At 32.8% G+C, this 20,421-nt stretch overlaps 3 protein-coding genes across 3 annotated transcripts; 1 reads left to right on the top strand and 2 right to left on the bottom strand.

The window, feature by feature from the left end:
* Positions 1-369: 369 nt before the first annotated feature.
* Positions 370-4,085, bottom strand: LOTGIDRAFT_193974 (hypothetical protein; the record flags this gene model as incomplete). The annotated part of the gene is made up of 6 exons (XM_009063199.1): positions 4,068-4,085; positions 2,867-2,950; positions 1,493-1,717; positions 1,017-1,141; positions 569-710; positions 370-441 (listed from the first exon to the last, which is right to left on the bottom strand). Coding segments are annotated over exons 3-6 (540 nt in total), but the record flags the coding sequence as incomplete, so codon positions are not given.
* Positions 4,086-4,465: 380 nt separating this feature from the next.
* Positions 4,466-9,404, bottom strand: LOTGIDRAFT_219736 (hypothetical protein). Its single transcript, XM_009063198.1, has 7 exons — positions 9,276-9,404; positions 8,680-8,789; positions 8,370-8,455; positions 8,110-8,231; positions 7,677-7,823; positions 5,000-7,321; positions 4,466-4,627 (listed from the first exon to the last, which is right to left on the bottom strand). Exons 1-6 carry the CDS (start codon positions 9,319-9,321, stop codon positions 6,879-6,881), a joined length of 954 nt encoding a protein of 317 aa, XP_009061446.1. The 5' UTR covers positions 9,322-9,404; the 3' UTR covers positions 4,466-4,627; positions 5,000-6,878.
* Positions 9,405-10,274: 870 nt separating this feature from the next.
* Positions 10,275-15,268, top strand: LOTGIDRAFT_92759 (hypothetical protein; the record flags this gene model as incomplete). The annotated part of the gene is made up of 12 exons (XM_009063197.1): positions 10,275-10,440; positions 10,615-10,697; positions 10,924-11,016; positions 11,429-11,593; positions 11,721-11,873; positions 12,293-12,333; positions 12,681-12,813; positions 13,154-13,287; positions 13,537-13,647; positions 13,842-14,029; positions 14,353-14,462; positions 15,146-15,268. Coding segments are annotated over 12 exons (1,500 nt in total), but the record flags the coding sequence as incomplete, so codon positions are not given.
* Positions 15,269-20,421: the final 5,153 nt, after the last annotated feature.

Genomic DNA, 20,421 nt, shown 5'->3' with positions numbered 1-20,421 from the left:
AATACAAATTCGTGTGGTCTTTATATCACCATAAACGCCATTGCCTCATCACCAAAACATTAGGCGTAGTAATTTTAACCAATGATGTCGTTATTCATTGACGTCATTGTATCAAATAGACGGTCTCCAATGTAAACAATTCAATTTTCCAGCCAACCTTTGTCCTGATATACGACCATAACCGCCACAGGGTAACAGTTTATTGCTTAATTAAATAATGCTTAAATATTTCTAAATAGATTTTAGTGTTTGTTCATATCTATGTTGTAATTTTCTCTCCATGTTTGAAAATGGATGTCCGGCAAAAAGAGCCGTATCAGCATCTCTGGTCTGAGTGTACTTACCATGATTTTTTTCATTGAGCAAGGAACGTGTTGAAGGTATAAACATTTCCATGAGATCTGGTACTTTTCGTATAATACGATAAGCACATAATATAGCCTGAAATAGTAATGAAACATTGAATTTATACAAAAAAATTTTTTAATTTAGATGCTAAGGACAAAAAAATCCTGCTTTGAATTTTTTTTACCTGCCTAATCATTCAAATGATTGAAATGTCACAAACCTTTTTCTTAATATAAGCATTAGATGATTTGATCATTCTCTCTATTTCTCCAGCTAAATCTCTACACATTTCAGATGAACATATTACACCCAATGTACACAAAGCTAAACTCTGTATATACTGTGTCTGATGACTTAGGTCACTGAAGAGAAAATATTTACATTAAATTATCTTCTACCATGATAGCTTTATAGGTAATTGCTCCATCTGGACTCAAAATAACCTCTTGGAAAATATAATTGTATAAACAGGAACAATTTTCACATTTATTTAATTCTTTAATTTTGTTTACCTTCAAAATTTTTTCAATGACCCTCGTTTGGCCTTAGCCTAAATAAAGAGTTTTGAAGGTCATTTTTTCAAATTTATAATATTTCAAGCTATATATATTGTCAATATATTAAAAACTTTGTTCCACCTAAAATCTAGCTTGCATACTCATACTTACTTCTTTAAAGAATTAGTCACCAGTAAATGAACATCTTGTCTTTCATCCAGTAATAACATACAACCTAAATATCCTATTCTTTTATCAGTAAATCTTGGTGATGCTATTAATTTCATACATTCTAACTGTAAATGTACAAAAGATACCATAATAGATCTATAACTCTTATAAGTTATAACCCTTCATTTCAAACTAGCTGTTCTGATGAGGATTTTAAAAGACTTAAAATTATTATCTGCAATATGAGATGAACTTATGTACGGTATTTGGAGGCAAATGAAAATAGACAATTGACTTGTTTGACTTTTTCTAAATATGATTGTATGAATTTATGCCTTGCCTCATTTCTACCACATTTGTTACACTGTAAGTACTTTATAACGATTAGTGGAATCTTGTCAAAATGTCATATTAAAGAAAGATTTGTAATCCATACAGAAGTCTCTACATATGGAGACATTAATAAAAGTTCTCACCTGTCCAAAATGAGCTGGATATCCTAGCATATGGATATAGAGTAATTTAGCTACATTACGACATCTATATGTATTGTCTTCCTCTCGAAACGATTCTCTAATAGCAGCACATTCCTTATTAACAACTGATCTCTCATCAGCTGCAGTACGAGCTGACCTTATTTCACGAATCAAATCCCTTAACCTTTTAGGTGTAGGCATGATGGACTGGAAAATGTCCCTTTTCTGTAAATAAAAAAAAAAACAGTTTGTTTACTTAATTTTTAACACATTTTTGTGACACAATTTTTTGTAACAAATAACAATTTTCCAAACCAAAGTTAATGTTAAGCTATATCACTCATTTAACAATATTTATCAAATTTGCTTTGTTTTCATGCTTCACATTTTCTATTCACATTCAACAACAGTCTAAGTAAAAAACTTAATTATACCAAACTTTCATTGTTTTTATTAGCTTTTTATTTTTAATATAGCCACTTCAATTAGGGTCTAACAACGGGCCTCATATATACATTCGCCAACCTTTTGACCTTACCTGATGATCTCTGCTTTAAACAATCAAATTCTTTCACTCTTACAAAATCCCAGTGCTGGAGAGGGCAGAAATTTTATTGTTTAAAGCAGGGATCATCAGGTAAGGTCAAAAGGTTATTTTGACAAATGTTCAAGAAGCCTGTCTTAAGACCGTAACTGAAGCGGCTACAAATTAAAAGTATCAAAAAGTACGGTATTAAAGATTCTTTAAGATATTCCTACAACATAGAATTTAGCAACACCACAAAATAGTAACCAATTCCACACATGCAATTACGTAGCACTTCAGACTAACATATTATATTATTTCACAGCTGAGACTTACAATGTAATAAAATGGAAGATTGTTAAAAACATTTACAAGAGTCCCTGCAGATTTGATGCCAACTTAAATTACCCAAGTACCAGAATTTATATTATTTAGTGCCAATATCAGAGCTCATTACATGCATGTGTGTTTTTTTATTCTTACAAAATTGAACAAGAAAAAAGTATAAATTAAAGAGATCTTTTGGAAGACTTGATGCTGGGTCATAATTGTTTGTAAAAGACAGAACCTTTGTCAATTACATAATCATATTGGATACAGAGACCTAATGATGATAACAAATACATTGACAGAAAAGATAATATATGCCAACAATGACAGATTAAAAACTACATGATATTTTTAAAAATTATAATATACTTATAGACAGAGCCGTGCTGTGCTGTAAAAGTTGGTGTAAAAAAGCAAAGAAAACAAAATTGAGAAAACAGACAAAATCAAGACTCAAGACACACTTCAAAGCATACATGCTAATTGTTATCACACAAAAACTAAATACTAGTACTAACCAAGCTGAAGACTACTAAAATTAGATAACTATAACAGTATCTTTAAAACACAAACTTTTTAGTATACATTCCACATAAACTAATCTGTTTAAGGAAAGAAATTGTTGTTACAACCAATAAGTTTGGGGTATTGATAATCCCATATCGAAAGGGCTTGCAGTTTTAGTTTATATTAGGAAATATGCTTTAATAGGTAGCAAGATCTCAAAAACGAAAGGCCTCCATTATCAAGTGCGAGTGCAACTAGCTAGCAGATAAGAAGATGCCACATAATTATAATATTGAATAAAGGGTTGATTAAGCTTAAAGTATAAATGAATTGCTCAAGTTTTAATATCTATTTTCATAACATGCAATGAAGATTCACAAAATATTTCATAATACATCAAAGAAACTCAATTTCTCTTGAATTAATTGGGTCGATTTCAAATTCATTTAAAGGATTTCTTTGACAAGGGGAAAGTTTTTCCACTTTTCAATGTATATTTTTCAATAGAGGTAAAAGCTCCTGTATACTAGAAACCACACCCCAGTTGGGAGTTTTCTTTCAAAATCTTCATATGAACATAAGTTGAGAAAATGATGATGTAGATTTAGTTCAAATTATGTATGAACTGCTAAATAATAATAACACAGTGTTGAAGACACTTTGCTAATCAGTTTAATAACATTTCTTTTAACACAGGTCATCATAAGCTACTTAAAGTCATAAGGTTGAAGTAAGCTTAATTTAAATTGAACCTTGCTCTATTTTGAAACCTCAGTGATTAAAGAGTGGTATGCTGCATTGTCAATCAATTTGGCATATATCTTCATTTATAAATTAATCACTTCTCTATATCTAGATCTATTATTATAGGCCATTCACTAATAAGTGTCATTTGTATGCCATTGCTACTGGTCAAATATTTTTCAAAAATATGGCCTACATTAAGGCTACTAAAATAAGCTCACAAAATAGCATAAAACAAGGAGTATTGCATTATTTGTTTTAGACTTTAATTACAAAGCCAATGGAAGATATTCTTAATAGAATAGATGTGAAATGTTCTTTATCATTACAAAATAAAAAGAGGGAGGGGAGGGGGCAGTTATCAATGACATCAACATCCAACCAGCAGACCACCAAACCGGTGTGCTTTTGTATTTATTCAAACCGATTTCATGGAATAAAAATGTATGTGAATAATAATAATCAAACCTTCATTCTGCTGGGAATGATATCAGTCGTAAAAAGCAGGAATTATAAGAATGCAAGACAAGAATATGCAATATTTTGATCAATCAACACATTTGTCACACAAAATGGCCTCAACCATTTCTAATAATGTTAATTCGCGTCGTCAAAGAGTTCTCTATTCATTTCGAATCAATCCAAAAAGTATTTGGTAACAATTGTCAAGATAACTCTTTCTTGATTTCTGAAATATATTGATACTGAGTTGTACATGAAAAATGCCTCTAATCAAATAATTAAGAATAATTAATGTGGCGGATAAATCTCTCCAGGTAAAAGTAGTTCAGTTCTTCCGTGGCAGGTGGCTTGACGTCACTTCCGTACAACTAAGGGACTAAACTTCATTTTCACTTCCGGCGATTGTTGCGGATGGACGTTCGTAATTTACAACTACAAAATGTCTTTTTTACGAAATCAAATGGCGAGCACGATGCCACCGAGTGCTTTGCAGCAAATGGACCTTTTAGGTGGTCAGATGGGTGGTGATGGTGGCACTGAAAGAGCAACACGATCCGTGTTTGTAGGTAAGAACCTCAAATCAGCGAGATTTTTTTTTGGTGTCTTCGTTTTGCCAATGAACCGGCGAATAATTTCTAGCAATTTAGAATATCTTTATTGGAACCAGGTGTTGGAAATAGCAACATTTGTGTTTACCTGGAGCATTATTACAGGATTTACATAAGATCTCACTGACTTATGACACATTCAACTTTTCTACTCATCTCATGATAACAATATCATTATTTAGCATCAACAAATGAAGTAGTGATTGACAGGAAATTATTTCATTAATAAACTGTTTCATTTGATGATCACATTTTGTTCAAAGAATTTTTTGTAGGAGAATTGGAATATATAAACTTAAAATTAATGTAATATCTTATCTTTTTTTGCAGGCAATATTCCATATGAAGCCACAGAAGAACAGTTGAAAGACATATTTTTACAAGCTGGGCCAGTAGTTAGTTTTAGGCTTGTGTATGATAGAGAGACTGGTAAACCCAAAGGTTATGGTTTCTGTGAATATCAGGATACTGAAACTGCTCAAAGTGCCATGAGAAATCTTAACAATCATGATTTTAATGGAAGACCATTAAGAGTAGGTGTGGCTGCTGGAGAAAACAGTAAAGATGATATGAAAATGGGTATTGCTGGACAAATGATGGAGAGTCCCTATGGTGATCCAGTGGAACCAGAAAAGGCACCTGAAGCTATTTCACAAGCTGTTGCCAGTTTGCCTCCAGAGCAGATGTTCGAGCTGATGAAGCAGATGAAATTATGTATTCAGAATAATCCAAATGAAGCTCGCAACATGCTGCTTGCTAATCCACAACTGGCTTATGCTCTCCTACAAGCCCAAATTGTCATGAAGATTGTGGACCCACAAGTGGCCTTAACTATGCTTTACAGAGAAAATGACCAGAGCACTGCACCAATACAACAGAATAATCCTCCTCAGCCAAATATGGGAATGGGCCCTGGACAACAACAAGTGGGTGCACCAAGACCTTTGATTGGTGGAGTTAATCCTCAAATGGGTGGACCTGGGCCTCAGATGGGTGGCCCAAGACCATTGATGGGCGGCCCTGGTCCTCAAATGAGTGGAACAGGACCACAGCTGGGAGGACCTGGTCCGCAAATGGGTGGTCCTAGACCATTGATGGGCGGAGTTAATCCATCCAATGGGTGGCACTGGGCCTCAAATGGGTAGAGGACCACCAGGACCTGGAATGATGCCAGATATGAGAGGACCCCCAACTTCACGATCAGATGCCGGAGGCCAATTCCCAAATCAAATGGAATCATTAGATCCAAGAATGATGAGTGATAGAAACATGCCCAATAGGTCTATGGCATCCAGTATGCCCAATTCAGGTGGCATGCAACCAAATACTGGAGGCATCCCTGGACTTGGAGGAATGTCAGGAGGTGCCATGCCCAACTTAGCTGGTCTAGCAAACCTTACTTCTGGGTCAGGGACTCAAATTTCATCACAAGACCAAGAAAAGGCTGCACTGATTATGCAGGTTCTGCAATTGACTGATCAGCAGATAGCAATTTTACCTCCGGAGCAAAGACAGAGTATTCTTATTCTAAAAGATCAAATTGCGAAATCTGCCCAGTAAATTCTAATAACTGTAGTTTTTGTAAATCATACTCTGTATTTCTTGATCATTGAATATTGAATCATTGTTAATATGCATTTGTTTACAGTGTTTATTAAATTACTTCATTATTTTTGTTTTTTCTCACTGGACGATATTGATTTCAGTTAAAATGAAACTGATATTAATTCGGATTATGTTCCCCGTTCAATTAGTGTTCCAACAAGTGGATAGATTTTATTGCTGCTGAAAGTGGCTTTAAACCACCAATGTGAATGGATCAAAATTTGACAATCTTCTCTAGTATGCACCTAAAGTGACATTTCCAGTATTTATTATTAATGGAAAGAACTCAACTTTGATAAATGAAAAACAAATATATTTAACATCACATTTGTAAACAAAACAATTATTTTCACTTATATCAACTTTTTTTTAAATCCAGTATTATTAGACACCTCTGTCAAAATGTCCACAAATACACAAAAACCATTCATAATACCATTAAATAGTAATAGCTTTTCTCTAGCCTAAGAATTTCTTAGTCACATACATGTATATTCAAAATGGTTGTTGTTTTCTATGCTCAGAACATATGCCATATCTATTTGAAGAAGGGTTCATCTGTACTGCATAATTCACTGTCAGGAAGAACTTATTTTGAATTCTTTCATTCTTTGAAAACTGCTTCACGTGGTATATAGATATTAACTATCTCATCTACTGCTTTCTCAATAGTTGGATATTCAAATTTAAAACCAGATTCTAATGTTCTTTTTGGCATAACATTCTGTCCTTCCAAAATAACTTTGGCCCTCTCCGGTCCGAAAATTGTATTCATGGCAAACGCTGGAGTAGGAAAAAAAGCAGGCTTGTGCATAGCTTTAGCATAAGCTTTTACAAACTGAGCATAAGTGGTAGCCTCAGGGGCCACTCCATTTAAAATCCCTGATACATTGTCATTTTGTATGGCATGATCAAAGATGCCTGCGATATCACTAAGGTGTATCCATGGTAACCATTGTTTTCCACTGCCTATCACGCCTCCTAGACCCATTTTAAATGGCAAGCGAATATTATCTATCATTCCACCATTTCTTCCAAGTACAACACCTACAATAGCAAGTAAAATATATTAACTTAACTGGGAATTTAACATCCTACCCTGTTCCTCCTGACAGGGCTAATGAAGAAAAGAAAGAAACAACTATATTTTTCAAGGATAACAACTTAGGTTCACAAATAATCCTTTCTACCAGCTGGTTCTTTTCCCTAACTTCTTGACATTGATCTTGAATGAGATTGGTTGACTGGAACCTATTCAAGGTCATTGTACATTCACATCGACCGAGATTAGAACCCCCAACCACCATTTGTTCTATATAACCAATTGAAATCATGTAAAGAACAGATGATGTATGTGCAATGTCAAAACATTAACAAAATCCAGAATGATCCAGCAGCATACCTGATCTGACAGTAACTTGTCTAACACTAACAGAATCCGGTAAATTACTAGCAGCTTCCCAATCCTTGGTTAATTTAGATAAAAAATCATATTCTTCACATTTATTATCTTCATCATATACTTTATTTTCATCTGGTGGATAATAAGCTTTAAAATATATATAAAAAATACATTTAGGTTACTGGTAATATAAATATGATTAATTCTGGATATTGGAAAAATAATGCACCTCTTGTAAATTTGGTGTGGGTGCCATAGTTTGAATCCTCAAGGTAAAAATTTCTTATCAATGGCCCAGTGACGGCTTTTCAACCCCTATCACCACACCCGCTTAGAATTTTGAGCTGAGTAGAATCAAAATGTAAATGTCTGAAGGAATCTCAATAATTTTAATGGTTCATAGTAAACAGATATTATTCCGTGCAATACATACCAACACCAGACATAGTGACAAAAACTTGTGGTTTCTTCTCGGCCTTAACAATGGCATCAGCTAACTTCTTAGTAGTATCTATTCTACTTCTTCTTACTTCTTCTTTAAAATCTTCAGAAAATCTACAAAAATTATGTCACAATTCAATTTACGCCTCAATATTTATCATAAATTTTAAAATTGTAAACTAATTGAAAATAAAACGATATTTTGTCTGATTAACAGCAAAGCTATAACAAAAAGGAGCACATCAAAATTACCTTTTCAGTGGATTGAGAATATTTTCACCTGAGAGATTGACAACTGCAATACAGTTCTCAGGCAAACCTCGTCTTTCCAAATCATTCTAAAAGGTAAAAAATATAAGAGGTATAACAATGGTTATAAACCTTTACCTACAGCTCTAGGGCTTCATATTCATGTTTTGAGTCTTCCTATGCTTTATACGGAAGTCAACTGTCATAATGAGGAGTTTGTATCCAAAACACCTGTCAACAGCACGAGATGAGCTTTTGTCTAATATACATCATTGTATTAATCTTCCATGACCACATTAAAAGTAAATTTTACCCAAGTTATTCTCTTTTCTCCAGAACTTCTAGAAACCAGTATTGAATTGATGTTATGTTTCATACGTAAATGTTTGACTAGTTCTTTACCAATAAATCCACTACCTCCTCCTGTGCAAAAAAAAAAAAAGATTTTATTAGGATGTACACATTGTATGAGATGTAGCCAACATTGATAAAAAAAATTTCAGGATTATAATTTAATGAATTTGAATAAAAATAGTCTTGTAGGACTGCATATGTCTGTCCATTCATAAAATGCTACATCTGTCCACTTCCTTCCCTTCATGATTGTAAGCTGACACATGCTTTTCACTTCCAGTCATTTCCATTGAACTTATCTTTGACTTTATTATTTCAAAGTGCTCTACTATATGCTGAATAGCCATATATAATAAAATAAAATATATGAAGTTTTACGTGGTAATCAAAATATAGGGACCTAGCTGGAGTCAGTGATACTTTTATTTTTGAGCCTTTGGGGAAGCAACATCCAACACTGAGGGACTGACACTACACAACTTAGCCAGTGCAGTAAGAGTCAGTACCGGTACACTCAATAGCCCATATGAGTCCATGTACCCGAAGACTACATACCAATAAGGACATTGAAGTAGGCATTTGCCTTAAGTGCAGGATTCATGATTAGTATTTATTATGCAGCACTGGGCATTAGATACCCTGAGCCTACAGGTAGAACTGTCCTTTCATAACATTCACTGTTTTAGTCTTTTCTACGCATGCTCCAAAATCGACCTTCACCTCAAAATCAAAACTTCCGGTTTAGTAAACAGGACGGCCATGAAAATGAAATATTGATGTTTATCATATCAAAGTAAGAGAATATATGACAAAAACTTTGAGACATTTTTTTTTCAAATTGTGTCACCTTTCCTTTACCAGTGTAAGAAACGGGTGTATATTTTACAGGTAGTGAAGGCAGTGAGATTTTACTGACAAATATGTCAGCCATTTTTTTTATGCCAACTCTCTAGGATAGGATGTAATATGAATGAATCAAAACAACTCGAGGCTAGGCGAAATTAAAGATGTACCGGTAATGAAAAGGTTTAAGATGTTGATCTTTATACAACGTTTAAGAAACCAACATATAACTGTACACTGTGTGAGAAAGTCTCTGATATTACTAAAGCCATGGGTATTAGGCCTAAAGTGACAAAGTGAGATTTTTCATTCTGTCAAATCATGCATGTATCATTTCAAAATTTAATTTAATTGCTACTCATTTCCTTTAGAATGTCTGAGGCCCATAGACTTGAATGTTCGCAAGGGCAAGTAATAATCTGCGTATAGTGTATTGTTGTAGTAATGGAAGTGTTTGGGTTTTATTCAGAAGCCTGGTGTGGAATGAAATATATAAGTTTTGAAATGATATAGTCATCCTATGCACTCAATAATAACTTATAAAGGTTTGATCGACTAACTTAATGAAATGATATCATAGGTTATATGATTGCAGACAGTTCCTGTGATGACACCATATCACCCCAATATCACATACCTGGCATTAATACCAACAACACTAAATAGGTTTATTCTTGTGCATTTCAGTTGCTCTACCAGTATTAACAAGTTATGCCAGCTATATCACTAGAAAGAGTACCGTTACCTAGTCTTCAAACCTATACCTCTATTTCTGTCATATTGTTGGCATGCTGTTTATTCTATGCTCACCAAACTGTCACCAATGAAGATGCAATTCTGGGAGTGGCAAACAATGCTGACCTCAAGATGATATGGAGTGAGATGGAAAGCAAAGACACTCCCACACCTCAGGAAGATTTGGCAGCTTTCCTGAAGGAAGATGTGAATTTGACAGAATCCACAGAGCCACCTGATCAGAGCAGTAAAGAATATAATGAAAATACTAGAGTGCCTTTAGATGATGAAGATTCTACGCTAAAGTTCCCTGAAGAAAATCTCAATATTACTTTGCCTTATGATGACTATATGTGGAACATGATTTTTGTGTTAACTACCGAAGTCTGGTGTGTTTGGGTAAGTTTGATTAGGTTAAAACTGTATTCAAATTGCCATTTTTTGAAATTTGGTTTATGGTCAAATGATGACAAAATTGAAGGGAATGGAGAAACTAATCTTTGAATTTTTGTTATGGTCAAGGTTTCTTCATCAGTCAATTGTTGATTTAATGTTCAAAACATCCAATTCAGAGAATCCTTATACCTAATAATATTGTAAATTTGATTATATTTTCATTTTGTAGACTCTTGTCAATACAACCTATTGTATATTGATATTATTAGCCAAGGGTATACAGAAAATCATATTTGGTGAATTGAGAGTTAGTGAACAACAGGTAATGATATATTGGGTTTGTGGGTTTTTTTTTTTAAATAAGATGTTAAAGGATTTTTTTAGCTAAGCTTTTCAGTAATAGTGTTCACAGCTCACCATCAAAATTTGAGCCTTTAAATCCAAGTGTGTATAGAATTATTCATGTTTGAAAGTTAACTCATCTTTTTGTGAGACTCTGCTATATATATAGAAAAGACATATAGAAATAGAAAGTAAACTTTCTAGTTTGAGGTATATTTGAAGGGATTTCTTTCATACATTTCTAGTACTTCTGAAGACTATTTACATATATTCAAGACCAAAATCAACCACCAACAATGGTGAACCTTGGCCTTTTAGCTAATTTAAACCAGCAAAATAATTTAAGTGATATTTGATGTCCTTATTTTTGTGAAATGTTTTTATATTTTCAGCATTTAAAAGACAAGTTTTGGAATTTCGTATTTTATAAGTTTATATTTATATTTGGTGTTATGAATGTACAGACTATGGAAGAAGTAGTACTGTGGGTTGCTTGGTTCTCTTCACTTGGCTTTTTCCATCTCATGACTCAGTTGTCTAAAGATAGATTTGAATATGTAAGTATTTAGTTCAAACATTGCTGACTATGAAGTGTGTTATTGTCAAAAACTCTAGGCAATGTATATGAAAAAATGTCCAATTTTAAAATTTTTAATGTCATATTTTGTGTTTTGTTCTTTACAGTTGTCATTCTCTCCTACTACATCAAGAGCATCTCATATCAAGTTATTATTATTATTATCTATTGTTCTAATATCATGTGGAGGTCTGATGGCTGTATGTATTTACACTGGTTTTAATGCTGGATTAACTATATTCTCATTTATGGCAGCAGAGGTAAGTTATTGCAAGCGATAGACAAGGATTCTCAAGCTACAGATTTTTAAAATCTAAAATTATAGTCAACAATTTTTAATGGAGGAATAAATTCTTGGTTATTTTAAGCTGGTCTGCACTAAGCATGATTAAATACCAAAAAGGAATACTTTGAACATATACAACATTGATATTGTGACGTTGAAAGGATTAGGGCTTTCCATTCGCGACCTTCCAATTAATTAAAAAAAAAAAAAACAGCCTGTCAATCTTGACTTGGGAACCTCTATTAAAAATGTCAAAAAAATTTTGTCACTATATATAGTGTGCACTTCCAGTATATCAAGCTTTTTTAGGTTAAAAAAAAACTAAATTTAAGAATTCTGAATTTAACAGTGTTAGATATACTGATTTAAGTAATATATTGATTTAAATTTCAGTGTATACTGTTAAGTATAAGGACTTTATATGTTCTTGTAAGGTAAGTTTTATATAATACTATTTTGACCTATTGTAATTTTCACCTGTTGATAATGATATGCGCATCTGTGTTTTTAAAAAAACTATCTCGTGGGGGTAAAAAAGTCTTAATTGTATTAACTATGGGTATTTTTGGTGAAAGTTTTGTACAATAATGGTGACAATGTGGCTTAATTTGTTCTGGATAAATTTCAGTGACCTGTTAGTAAAGAATTGATCAGAAACTTGACGAAAAAAATTTTGGGTCATTTACAGACAGTTTCTCTTTAAGCTTCTAGCCTAATAAATGACTTTGAGTACATGATCATTTTGGTTTATAATTGTATTGGTTCCATGCATTAATTACAGGTATTTCATTCATCTGTATGATATGAATATGGAAGGTGTATGGGAAAATAGATCTACCTATGTATATTTTACTGAACTGGTATTTGAATTAGCAGCACTCTCTGTTGATTTCTCACACCATCTTCATATGTTGGTAAGTAGCACTCACCATTTAGAAGGATTTCTTTTGTTATGTGTAGGGAACATTTATGGCTTCTATTTGCATTATTTAAGTTTTGTCAGATGTCTCAATGTGATCCATGTAAATATAGAAAAGCTTAACTATTTTATGACATTACTATCTTAAAAGCTGATATTTAGTTTATAAGGGACACTGATAGCATTGATTTTCCTATTTCAATTGTAAATGGTTATTGCACTTGGTTATTATTTGCATCCTTTTTTCCACCTAGGAAAGATTTGCTGCCAAACAACTTGTTAAGCTACTCAGTTGGTTCAATCAACTTGATTCACTAATTAATTTATTTTTGCAGCTCTGGGGTAATATTTTCCTCAGTATGGCTAGTTTAGTGATCTGTATGCAGTTACGTTACTTGTTCTATGAGTTCCAGAGAAGAATTAAAAGACATAAGAATTATCTGAGAGTTGTGAAAAATATGGACGCCAAGTAAGTGAAAAATATAAAGATAATCACTGGCATATTGAATTATGTTCTTTACATTTTCTAACGTAAATAATTTTTTTTTTTTTTTCTGCTGCCATTGATGTATGTGCTTGATTACCAAAGGGAGGTAATGTGCATCTTTAGTTTTTAAACAGTAAAAAAAAATCTACTGATGCATCCCCCTGTGTGACTGTATACAAATTCTTATTTTTAACATGATCACCCTTTGTTTTTTTTTGGTAATTTTTGCAGATTTCCTATGGCAACAGTTGAGGAATTAGAAAAGAATGCAGATAATTGTGCTATTTGTTGGGAAAAAATGGATGCTGCTCGAAAATTACCATGTGGTCACCTCTTTCACAAGTAAGCTCTAATTTTTTGGAATATTTCATAATTTTTTTCATTAAATGTGAAATTATCTTGTGCTCAGTCTGTAGATCATCAATCGTTCATGAAAGTCTTTTTTGATTGATTTTGTTTATGCTACATTGGAGGTATGAGAACACTTCTGTTTGGCTAGCAACCATGGAATCAATGGTTATTTTTATGTGTTTCAGTGCTTGTTTGAGATCATCATTAGAACAAGATACAGCCTGTCCAACATGTCGAATGTCTTTGGGTGATGATCAACCTCATGGTAGAGATGGTGCTATACCATTACCAAACCCTAACCCAAATAATGAAAATCAAGCACAAAATCAAGCTAATAATCAAGCATTGGTTAACCACTTCTTTCATTTTGATGGTAAGTTAATGCCCCCTATTATTAGTTCTTTTACTGGACAAATGCTGCCTATTTCGTCATAACTATGTGAATAAAGCAAAAAAAATGTTCCTAATTTGAGATGACTGGCAATTACAACCAATTCGATATCCCTTATCAGTATTTTTCAGGTAATGGTATGATTCATGATTGGCTGCTATAAAAAGCTTGTAGCACCACTAGAACATTACAGCAGTTGATACCTTGTTAGATTATAATGGAGAAGAAAAATATCAGAATTCAGACTATCCTAGTACTATGATTCTCAATGTCTGAATGTATAAAAGTATTAATTATTACTATAGGTTCTCGCTATGTTAGCTGGTTACCAAGTTTCTCAGTAGAAGTAACACATACCAGTTTACTACCTGGTCAACAACAACCACATATACAAACTTCACAGTTAGATAATATGGTAAGACTTTCATTCCTCTAAATTACTTACATATTATAGTTTACTTCACATACCAAGTTGTATCATAGAAACAAGATCAAAATAGTTAATATTGTCAAAAAATCTTGAATCCTTTCAACAATAGCGGTCTTTCTACCAGTTACATACCTGGCATAGGTCGAGATAATACTTGAAAGTCAAATTTTTCAACCCAGGTTTCCCCCTGTCAGTGATGCAGGTAAGAGGGACTGACATGGAAAAAGCGTCTTGTTCTTCTGATGGGACAATAAACCGAGGTCCTGTGTGCTACAACAGAAATCAAAAAAAGAGCAGGCTGATGCCACTCTCCTGGCAAATTTTCCCTCATTCCACACTGCATAGTGTTGCCTGTCTTCATTTGCCCACATGGTGCAGAAAAGTAAGACATTTTCTACCAATTACATAATTGTGTAGCAGCCGGCAAAACCAAGTAACATCTCATAAAATACACTTTAAGTCATATTTCTGAGGATCTATGATGTATCATATACTTCAAAAGATATTTGTAAAAAAAGCCTTGCAGTCATTTTTTGTATATTCACTTAAAACATCTTACCAAACCAGTAATTTTGTACTGGTGAGCACTATGCAGTTGTCTTGAGGATGTCTTGATTGTGTAAGGAGTAGTTAGAACAGTAATAGTAAGATGTTTATATTTTATTCAGGCTAGACAAGTACAGAATGTGTTCCCTACTATGCCACTACCTACTATTATAGATGATTTACGTACTACTAGATCAGTAGATTTAACTATAGATAATATATTAGAAGGCAGACTTGTAGCTCCACCTGTAAGTTATGGACCTTTATTCTTATCTGTGAGCTTTATAACAGTAATAAAGCGCAATCCTAGCTAACCCTCTCACTTTTCAAAATTAAAGTACTACATCAGGTTACTCTGCAATTAAATGAATGCACACTATGGAGGTGCCAATTTTTGCCACTATTGAGGTGATTTACCTACAAAGTTAGTTCCAATATTATGATATGTGGAATTTGCATTGGAAGACGTTTTTACCCTTTGAATTTGTTCAAAATATATTTCATGCTCTAAAAATTATTTTTTGTATTAACAATATGAAACTCTGACGGTTAAAGTCTCGGCATGTATGTTCATTCAATGTTGTCGTATTTTAGTCAACATCTCTAAGTTTGAGAACAGATTCCAGTGAAGCACAAGGTCTTGATTCCATTCCAGTCATGTCCGAGGTAATGGTGTTTTAGCTAAGATTCCTTGATCTCATCTAATCTTGATGTTTCATTATTTACCCATTTCATTGATAATTCATCCTTTATGAGTGGTGCTGCCTTATAAAGACACGTGTAAGAGACCTTTACTGGCCATTAAGGCGAAAGAAAGATCTAACTTAGAATTCATTCATTATTGTGTCTTGTGATATCACAAAATGTAAGGGAATTATGTTTGTTCAGTAACTTGCTATCCTGGTAAAATTTTCCTCATTGCACACTGCAACTGCAGTCATTACAACCAGAAACTGGGATGTAAATCTCATTTCATGTCATTTCTTACAGCCTACAACCACTACAACAACAACAGTTCAATCTTCTAACTTTCCTTCAACAAGCAACTTACAGCAACCAGAAGATCTCTTAAACTTTCTGACAATAGACAGTATGGAGAATGAGTTTATAGATGATGATGAGGATGATGATGATGATATGATGGCTGAGAGTTATCTCCCCAGTTCTGTGTCTGCTACTAATGAAATATCACTGTAAGTATTAAGATATAAACCTTTGAAATATTCAATTTCCAAAGTAAAGCTGGTAGTGTTGCTTTGCTCATATGCCGAGGGTTCATCCCCTTAACCAGTTGTCCTGATGGGGATATTTTATCCAAAACATGTCACCGGCATTAAGAGATCCTCAATCATTCAATCATAAAGCTTTGAGGTAAGTGCAGAATTTAAACACTTGGAAGATACCACAGCATGCTACGCACAAATTATTTAAAATATCTGGCGTCCAAGTTTTTAAGCAGGTATATTCTACATGAGAGCTTGGATTAAGAATAGTTTATTGAAGTATAGTTAGTCCAGTGAGGCTGATTTATATTAAGACCTGTGAAATCTTTTTTTTTCAATTATAGAGATGATGGTAGTACTTCATTACATACATCTGGTGGAAGATTTTCAAAATCATCTCAAGAAAGAATGGATATGTTAAATATAAGAAAAAATAATATGTTGGCACACGCAAGAAGGTAAATTATTTTTAGTTAAACCTTATCTATGAAGATGAAATACAGTTTTCCTAAATTGACTAATTTAGAGGTCACCATGCTGATAAAGTTTTAAAGGTTTAGATGGCTGCTTACTACTAGACCTACAAGGTGCAAGAGTCCAAGTTTTTCTAATGAAGTTATTTCTATTGCAGGCGTTACCTCTCAAAAACAACTGGTACCACAGATACTACTGATAGTACCATTGAACCACCACATACAGCAGAGTTTGATACCACATCAGATAACCCACAAAGACACCAGATATTACAAGCCACTCAGAGACGTTTACATCAGGACATACCTTACCACGATCACACCAGTTAACTTTTTATATCACCAACAAGGTAATATTTCTGGGCTCATTTAAATCACTGTTAGCAGGGTTCAGGTTAGAGCTGTTTCAGACAGTTTCACTGCCAAACTATTTGGTTTGCAACTTCTAACTAATTGTCATCATGAGTATGAAGAAATCCTCTAAACTTGGGCAGGACAGTCAAATTTTGAGCTTTTTCGAACTAAAATTACAGACATTTGAGGTGGATATAACAAGGAAAATTAACTAAAAAATTAAAAGATCAAAAGGTGAGCTGTGGTTGCTTCAGTAAGGTTTCAACTCAATTTTTCGAAAATTTTCTTGTGAGAACTCTCTAGGACTCTCCATGAGATGCCTGCAGCTATGACATCTCCACAGAGTTGCCGCATTGTCTAAAAGGTGGCCACCCCTTTGAGTATGTCTGTGATCTATTGTACCCCCAGTCTCTTAACTAATCCATGCAACTTAGCGGTTTCAAATTCACTGTTGCTGAGAGCTGGAATGAATTACACACATTATTGCATTATTGGTAATCCATCATTTCATGTTGAAAAATACGCCAATTTTAGTTGTCATGAATTTAACCTGGTTATTGTGTTATGATTTATTTCTTGTCGAACTGAATTAATGCTTTAATATTGAATGAAAGAGATTTTTATTTAGATATCAAAGAACCTATGATAGAACTATTTACTATAATCCTGTTTCTATTAATAATATATTACATTTTCAAATTATATTGATATTTAAAGGATTGTAAAGAGGTTTTCTAAACTCTTATGTATATCAGGGACACTGATAGCATTTGCATCATTCTAATTTTCAATCGAATGTTTGCAGTTCCTGCAATTCCACTAAAACTAAGCTTCTTATGACGTCAATATCGCAAAGTGCCTTATATGATATAAGCAAATTTTGCAATGGTGACGTCATCATTAGTTTTTGTAGAGTTGCAGGAACCACAAGCATTTGACTCAAAATCAGACTGGTGCAGAATTTACAAGTTTAGAAACCTCTTTACAAAGAAATGATCAGTGGAATGCAAGGATGCACTTTATCCTATTCATAGCCCATTGAATAAATCATATCATTTTGCTTTTGATTTCTTTTTTTGTGATAATTTCTTTTGTGATATACTTTGCATATTTTCCAGTCATGTTTATATTGGGAATATTTTTGGAGAATTTTGATTCTATTTTCTTTGAAGTTTGTTATTATATTTATGTTCTCTTGTCTTTGGAAGTGTATAACAGTAATTGAGTAAATTGTATATATCTATTTTAAGGTAATGTAACTAACTTAACAACTTTGACTCTATTCCACAGTTTTTAATCAAGATTCAAATGTTAGGATAAGGGTTTAGGTATTAATACACCTACATCTTAGGGCCCTGATTACCAACACCCCCGAAGGTACCCAAGAGGTATTATTGAAATATCTTGACAATGTCTATAACTTTGAAGTAAATAAATCCATAATCGGTCATATAAGAAATATTAAAACAGAACCTGAAACATGTTGTTACAAAGAAATTCATGGTTGCCATCTTCAGACTGATCCCTAAGGAAATTTGATGAGTTCTTGTGTCTGCACTTCAAGACAAGTTCAGATCTGTTTCTATTGTAATATTTTTATATCGCTCTACAATTGATGTATTGAGCACTATTTAATCAGTGAAAATATTTTATTATGTAAGACATATTATCAATAATATTACTAAATTTGTATTTATTAAAAACGAGACTTAATTGATTTGAAGTAAATGTTTTGTTTTGTATGATTTAAATCCTAAAATAACTTTATGAAAAGAAAAGTGTATATTCATTTAGTCAGTTGACAGTGTCCCTTTAACATAAAAAAATATATTCTGCTTTGTGTTTTTCAGTGCCGATTTTTCATCCTATTTTCCTAAAGCTAAGAATGTTTAAGGAATTGCATGGTGCATTAAAAGCATAATATTTCTAAATTATTTTCATTTCTATTTCAAATCATAAAAAAAGCATGTATTTTTTCTAGTCCAATTTTAACCTTTTGACATCTTGAAAATTATAAAAAAAATATATATTCAAACTTGTTTTGAGATATTTGATAGGATAGGCTCCACCTTGAAGATAATGCTTTAGATATGTGTGTTAATACATATATGTCCTTGAAATTATCAAATTGTAAAGAAAAAGTTAAGAAAAAGATATAGAATTCTAACCAAATGAAGTTTTTGTATGCATGTAGATAGACCATTCTACATGATTTTAATTACTTTGAATGCTGATATTGATTCTTGAGGTTCGAGAATTTGTTCAATTCCTCAAAATACAACAATCAGAATTTTTTGTTTGATGTCGAATTGAGCGACTTTTTTGCCATTAATCTTAGTACTGTCCTCAAATCAATCTAGGATGGCTACTATTTGTATTAATCTCTTAATTATTACTATGAGGGTTTTATACTGAATCAAGCACAACTCTCCGTCTTCACAATGTCAAACTGCTTAATACCTTGACTTCATTAGGCTCATCTTGCATTACGGAAGTTAGTAACTGCAGCGATTTGATTGGATTGTACTCCACTGAATACAGTCAATCTAACCCTCGACGGAAAGTTTGTAAACAATAATAGTTATAACATTTACAGTCTTTCTGTCCAGGGCTCTGATTGGCTGTATTTGGTAGCATACAATTCAATCAGCTTGCTGCATTCTGTAATACAAGAAAAGGTAGCTATTGCGGTCAAGGTATTAGATGCAGTTCGTGATAGCTTGACATTATGGAGATAACCTTTTCCACACTGTATGTTTTGTATATACTTATATTGTATAAATATTTTTGTATATTAATTGTATAAAGATGAATATTACTAATTTGTGTTGAAGAAAAAATGATAGGGCAAATTACTACAGTGCTTTGAATTCATTTAATTATGATATTAATTACGTTTCATATTTGGTTAGTTAGATTTGAATTTTTTTTATAAATATAACAGTTTTAAAAGCTTAAATAAAAGGTTCCATAAGATTTTTGATTAAATTGATTATGACCCTTATTCTCAAACTTTAATCATGGTATTTAGTTTTCATTTGTTAAATATTTATTTGAATTCGGATGAAGATTTTGTTATATATCTGTTTTGGGTGGTGTTTCCGGTACCATATTTGTAAAACTACATTTTTGTTGTCTTGTCAAGAATCATATATCAATGCAATTAACATTTTTCGATCATGTTGCGCATGTAACTGTATCTTATGAAATAAAAAATAATGGTTTCTGCCTTATGTTTATTTTCTACGAATGCTCAAGTATTTATCAGATTGCTTTCAAAACTAATCTATCCCTGATGTTTTTGTACATACCATGAATTCATAATTATGTATAGCTTATAGTATATTT

This window comes from Lottia gigantea, assembly GCF_000327385.1.
Source record: "Lottia gigantea unplaced genomic scaffold LOTGIsca_56, whole genome shotgun sequence".
NCBI classification, from domain to species: Eukaryota; Metazoa; Mollusca; class Gastropoda; family Lottiidae; genus Lottia; species Lottia gigantea.
This window is presented reverse-complemented; position numbering and strand designations above follow the sequence as displayed.

What these genes read in the sequence shown, in the direction of transcription:
- LOTGIDRAFT_219736 (XM_009063198.1), bottom strand. Translation starts at nt 9,321, where the DNA reads ATGAATCCTGCACTTAAGGCAAATGCCTACTTCAATGTCCTTATTG. An exon ending in CTACTTCAATGTCCTTATTG is followed by an intron (nt 8,790 to 9,275) that starts GTATGTAGTCTT and finishes TTTTTTGCACAG; the next exon opens with GAGGAGGTAGTGGATTTATT. An exon ending in GAGAAAAGAGAATAACTTGG is followed by an intron (nt 8,456 to 8,679) that starts GTAAAATTTACT and finishes TTTACCTTTTAG; the next exon opens with AATGATTTGGAAAGACGAGG.